The 6,226-nt window shown below is 45.6% G+C and overlaps 1 protein-coding gene across 1 annotated transcript in view; it reads left to right on the top strand.

Annotated features, from left to right (window-relative positions):
- The first annotated feature begins 1,178 nt into the window (after window positions 1–1,178).
- The window catches only part of LOC103913311 (NADH-cytochrome b5 reductase-like), a 10,384-nt gene continuing 5,336 nt past the window's right edge, over window positions 1,179–6,226 (top strand). Inside the window, exons 1-3 of the mRNA XM_009319793.1 lie at window positions 1,179–1,355; window positions 2,284–2,432; window positions 3,638–3,725. Coding sequence (XP_009318068.1) covers window positions 1,179–1,355; window positions 2,284–2,432; window positions 3,638–3,725 — 414 coding nt within the window. The remainder of the gene's footprint in view (window positions 1,356–2,283; window positions 2,433–3,637; window positions 3,726–6,226) is intronic.

The raw sequence follows: 6,226 nt of genomic DNA, 5'->3' as shown, positions 1-6,226 counted from the left end.
GCGGGGTGCCCAAGCCCCCGGGCACGCTCAGTAAGTGCTCGAAACTCTACAAACGTGGCCAACCCCGAGGCTGGGGGCTCCGGGCTCCACCTGCGGCCTGGTCGGGGTCGCCCTCCTCACAGCCCTCAGAGGAGCTGTGGGTGGCCGGGGCCCCCGGCCCCGCTCAGGGAGCATGGATCTGTCGGCCGCTGTGGAGAGCAGGACCGCTCGCCTTTTGGTTCCCTCTTCTTTCCCTGTAATATTAGAATAAGCATATTTGTGTTGCTGGGGTGAAGGTTAATTAATTCACCTTGAAAACGAAGCTGCTCTAAGCACTAAGTGTTCTCTTCCTCAGCGTCGTCACCCGTGGCTTCATAATTTCCTGTGGACCTCCTTTTGTTTAAATGATACAGATACAAATGCATTAGGAACAGTGTTAAGCCAACCATTGTGTAAAAATAGCAGAGTCCCTGAGAGGTCTGCATCATGATTTTGGTTTGAGGAGCATTATTTGGTTTGAGTACAGCTCAGTCTGAAGCAAGGGTAGCGCTAAGGGATAAAAATCACACTGCCTGTGCTTCTTGCTCTTTCCTACATGTCTGCATTTAAAGCCAGACTCAAACCTGCTCATAACCAGTGTTTGTTTGCCTGTGACTTTACCACATTTGCCTCTAGTCTGGGCTCTAAACACCACTTTCATCTCACTGTCCTCCCCCCGTTTTAAAACGGTGCTCCGGCAGGCCGTGTCTTGGCATTTGGAGCTTGTTATCTGTTCTCATGGACCAAGCTGCAGATTCTTAAGATGTTTCTGCTCCAGGTGACCAGGGTGCTCTTTTGTTGGAAATCACCATGTCAGAACAAGCAGGAATAAGTGTGTTCCTGCTGCTGCTGGAGGTAGCTTTGGCTGGGCAGCAGAGCCTGAGGCTGGGCTGGGGTCTGCTGTGCAGCTCTGGGCCGGTGGCTGCTATGTCTGGCACTCCTGCACCGGACAAGGCAGATGCAGCGAGCACTTGAACGAAAACGGAGCGCTGCAGGCGCCAGATTGGCTCGCAGGTTTTCAGTTTTCTGGGTCCCCTGAGATACACATGCAAGATACTTGAGAGAGGTTTCTCAGTCCTTTTCCAAATAATGCTCAGCTGATGAGCACGTGCCACTCTTCATCGTGCTGTTTTTGATGCAGGGCTTGTGTTTTGCGGACAATGAGTGGCAACGAGGACGACTGGCTGTCTCTCAAACCCCAGGAACCTTCTCCATCCCAGTGCTGCGGCAGTGGCTGCAAACCCTGCATCTATGATGTGTATGAGAAGGAGCTTGCACAATGGGAGAGGGCCAAAGCAAAGCAAGACAAAAGCCTCCTCATGGAAAAGAAGGAGCAGGTCAATTTATCTTCATCACATCCTAGAGCCAGTGCTTTGATCGTACTTGTTAGCGTGTGGGGTTGTGGTGATGGGCGAGGGATGCAGCAATAGATTAAAGCGATGTCTTAGGAGAAGGCTGTAAACGCAATTCCCCAAACTCTGCCTTCACAGCCACCCTCCCCCTTGCCCGCTCTCTCCCTGCTGTAATGTGATTTTCCAAGAGTTCGCCCTGGTGTCGCATTACAGCCCTGGGTCTGCAGCTTCTCCTTGCTGGGGTACCCCAGCCAGCCAGACCCAGCCTCTCTGGAAAGTGGGAATGGGTGAAAGGTACAAAGATTCACAATTTTCTCTGGCGGTTTCCTCGGAGAAGCTCCATTTTCCTGACCTTTTTCATCTTTTCCTGATTTTTAGACTCATACTTTGAGGATGAAAAAAGCTGCATTGTGTGTGGTGGAGTAGTTGTCTTCAGAGCACAATTTTAAGCTTGTCAGTGCCCTTTTACATAAGATTAACTATGCTGGGTCAAGCAAAAATGATCAAGCGTTGAAACAGCTAACGATATTTCCTATTCGTAGCGGTCATCAGTAGGTTTCAAAGTTGCCCCCAACGCAGCGCTCAGCTCTTTTAGAGGTATTATTTCTGTTTGTTTCCAGACATGAGAAAATGATTGCAGTGAGTCATAATAGGATGACCTTGCTGTAAGGTGTAAAAATGTAATTTAAAAATGGGGGGGGGGGAATGTGAGATCCCAAAGAGCATGCCGCAGAACATGATAATGAATCAGCAGAGAGCTGAAATTTGCAGTGGGCCCCAGCATTTAATACGTGTTCCTCTGGAGTCCTGAGTATCTCCATCACTAAATTAGCACACACATTTGCTTCCAAAGAAAAATGAAATAATAAAAGACATCATCTAACCAAGTAATTATTTATTGTTGTTCTTGCAGAGCAATAATTCAGAACTGAATCCAGATACATTTACTGCATTCAGCATAAGCTTGGTGGAGCAGCTAACAGAGGACACCTACCAGTACAAATTTGAATTACCGGGAAATAGCAGTCTGCGATTGAGTTTAGGACAACATATCGTGTTAAGGTATTGTTCTCTGTGCTAGTTAAACAGTCTGCATTATGTAACCTAATACCTATGTTTTTTGTCAATAGACAAAGGCTTCATACCAGGCAAATCATAATTTCTATACCTCCACAATCACACAGATGAAAGAACTTGTGAGCTCGTTAGCTCTACTAATTTTATGGTAAAAGCCATTCCAAAGCTGTATTTTTCTTCAGTGTTATCCTTGCGTCGGTGGGTCAGAAAGAACGAGGTGTGATTAAGAAAATCCATTTGCAGAAAGAAAGAGTCAAAGAATAGATGTTACAACAGATGATTTACTCCAGCATGTTGGGATGAAGACAATGAGCTGCGCTTACCCCAGAGCTTGGTATTTTAGGCCATGTATCTTGGGGTAACTCAGCGCACCCAGGCTGTTATCCCCGGTGTCCAGGCATTTCCTGACTGATTTCTAACAAAACAACCCTCCTGCGTAGCTTATTGCTTGTCAGAAAGGAGCCACTTGGGAAAAGTTTATGTCTGTCTCAGCCATCTGTGGTGATCATTGCCAGATAGAAAAAGTCATGTTATGATGCCATTGATCTGTATCTGTTGACGTTATTTGTACGTTAACAGCTGATGTGTACAGCTGGCTGGCTGCTGAAAGTACATGCTTCTCCCTTCAGCCATCTCTCATAATGCAGCAGAGGAAAAGGTTCGGTCACTTCAATCAATTACCGTAGCCAGTAGTAAAGAGCAGGGTGGATATTTTCTATGGAAAGAGAAGACTTAACAGGAAAATACAGTGTATATTGACAAAACCTCAGGTCAAGGCTGTGCCCTGGCTTTCGTTAATTGCCAGATGCTGTCCGAACACAGAAAGGAAAGTAGACCCCAGCCCAAAAGCGATAGCAAACTTACCATGAAAGCATTTTTCTCTCCCCTTTGCCAGTCTTGCATGTTCAGCTGTTTCTCACAAAACAGCTCAGATGTCCTTGCGGGGGTGTGTCCATGAGCTGAATATGTGGTACAGCTGGGGCCACCACCGGGAAAACAAAAGGTGCATTTAGCCATTGTGTTCCCCCTGGATTTTTACCTCTGGAAGGTAAATGTTTTGCATCTGTGCGCAGGCTGGGCCATTGGGAAGAGGACCTGCTGCCTCCCTCATCTCCCCAGAGAACTGCAGAAGTTTGGTAATACCAGTCAATGACCCAACTCACAGAGGGTTCCTATATTTCTCTTCCCAGAGGAATGGTGAATGGTTTGGAGGTCCAGCGAGCCTATACTCCAATTAGCCCAGGGAATGCAGAAGGTTACTTTGAAGTTTTAATGAAAGTAAGTAAGCCTGTGCAATATGGATTAGAGTCCAAGGTGCCGAGGACTGTGTTTTCTTTAGGAACCAAGCACACTGTCAGCACTTCAAGTGAGACTTTCAAATCCCTCATGGACTGTTTCTGTGTTGTTTTGAAGCAGTTATGCTTTGCTGATAAAAATTGCAGTTTTTCCCACAAAACTGAAAGCAGAGGAAAGTGACACACAAACGAGTGCTTTGCAGCATAAGCCCTGTTAAGCCTCTCGGGAGCCCTGCAGTCGCCAGCGTGGAAAGAGGTGCCCATTCCACTTCCCTGATTTCATTTTGCCTTTTCAATCTGTCTTTGAAATTGGACCCAGTTGTCAGCCCAGTTGAACCACTGGTTTTGGGAAGTCTTTGCCCACCCTTTATCTTTCCCCCTGTATTTTACTTTAAGAACACTCCTCAGAAACATTTTTCAGTTTGGTTAAAAATGTAGACAGCTGTTTTCTGGTTTGCGGGCAAGGCTCTGGAGCTGCCTGTGGTCTGAGAGGGTCCCCGTGGGTCACGGGGCAGAGAGGTGGCCCACGGGCACAGGCTGCACCTATCGGGGTAGATGGGGTGGCAGAGCTCTGTTTTGGACAAGTGTCCTGGCCCTTCTGGAGGCCACCACAAAATGCTGGTTGAGTTCAAAAGGATTTTATAGGAGAACTTGGCTGGAAATTTGTCTGAATAAAGTCCGCAGGGCCCTCATAAATGATTACTTTGTGTGGAGAATATCGAATTGAAAATTTTTCCGATACTGCATTTGTATGTCACTAATGATTCCTCAGGGCAGACGCAGACTTCAGTATAGGTGTGAAATTCAGAGTGCTGGGTATCCCAGGTGGCTTGCAGAGAATGACCACTTGTCCTCTGCCTGTCTCCCAGGATTTCACATTTCTGGGGTTTATTATGCATTATACGTTTGAACACAAACCCTGTTCTTTAGAAAAAGTGTACAGCTTCTATAGGGCACCTGTGGGAGGGTCATTTTGCCATTCTTGTGGCAATTGGTGTGTGGTTGGGGAGAGAAACGTTGCATTTGAGTTGCATTAATAGGATACGTTCACAGGGTGACTGTGAAATTTCATGTATACTTGCTTATTACTCACAGGTTTTGCATTTCAATAATAATAGTAATGATTGTAATGATACCTTTCCTTCATATAGAACCTTTCATCCCAAAGGGAGCTATAGTTATTCTCTGGCAGTGACAAAAGAGATTGGTAACACCCAGTGTAAAGCAGCCATTTTTATAACTCACTCTGTAGGTTGTGGTATATTTCACACTATTCAGGCAATTTTGGAAAGTACTATATTATTATTATTATTATTACTATGCAATCCAAGCACTGTTCAAACCCTTCTGTCTCCTGTTATTATAGCACTGCATTTGTGATACTACAGTTAAGAGTGAGGGAGTTGCCATTTACAGAGCATAACCCTCTTTTTGAGTGATTTTATAATGTTAGGGTTTCTCTCCATGTAAAACTGGGTGTAGAAGTTTTCTCCCAGGAGATAATTATTTTTTTCTTTTTATTTAGAAAAATTCATTTTAAACCCACTCAATCACTTCCCACTTCAATTTTTGGAAATAATTTTGGTGAAAGAAGGATTGTTTTAGTTTCCATTACCCTGGTCCATTGGGAATAGGCAGTAGGTGGGGCTGACTTTTCTGCTCTTGCCTTGGGTTTCCGTATATATTTGAAAAAGGTAGGTACAAAATACTGCTCCTCTGATGCAACTGCACACTCTTTGCCTGAGACTTAGTACCTACCCAGAGCTCTCTGAATGTAAAATGTTTCTGACAGTAGCTCAGAGCCTGCCTGTATGTTATGCGTTTACCTTTTGAATGTAACAACTGGTGCTAATAGTTTTTAATACTTCAGGTATCTTGTTTAAGTGAGGTTGTTAGGAGGGGAGGAGCATCTGTGTTCTTTATTAGCTAACACTGCTTGCAAGCACAAGCACACACTCGCTCACTCACTTTTTCTTAGCTTCTTTGCGGTTCACCGATTTCGTTTGCCTGCAGTGCACCTTGGTGGCCAGCCAAGGCACTGGGGTGTGGAGCTGGGCTTCTGTGCAATGCGCGTGCAGAAAATACCCCAAAGTACGCTTCTTTCATATGGGCTGGAGTCTTCGAAGGCTTGTATCACATCTCATCTTTTGACCTCTGGTTGTGTTGCAGCTCTTCCTGAGGCTTATCAGTGGCATCGCCTCTGTGCGAGACCAGTTGTCTGCCACAGCTGTTTGGCTTATCTGCTCTTGCTGTTTGGACCAGCCCTTGTTCTCTGGCCAGATCCCATAGACTGTAGCTGTTCTTCTGTGCATGTTTGTTCTCATTAACCATAAAGTGGTCATACATATAGGACATACATATACATATTGCACATAGCAACAAGACTGCTTGGATGAGCCCTTCATTTTCCAGCCTCTCCTTGCTTCTCCGTTTCTAGCAAGCTCTGACCCGTCCTCATCAGTCATGAGTGAGGTTAGCATTCCT

This window comes from Pygoscelis adeliae, unplaced genomic scaffold, assembly GCF_000699105.1.
Source record: "Pygoscelis adeliae isolate BGI_AS28 unplaced genomic scaffold, ASM69910v1 Scaffold181, whole genome shotgun sequence".
In the NCBI taxonomy this organism is placed as follows: Eukaryota; Metazoa; Chordata; class Aves; order Sphenisciformes; family Spheniscidae; genus Pygoscelis; species Pygoscelis adeliae.
This window is presented reverse-complemented; position numbering and strand designations above follow the sequence as displayed.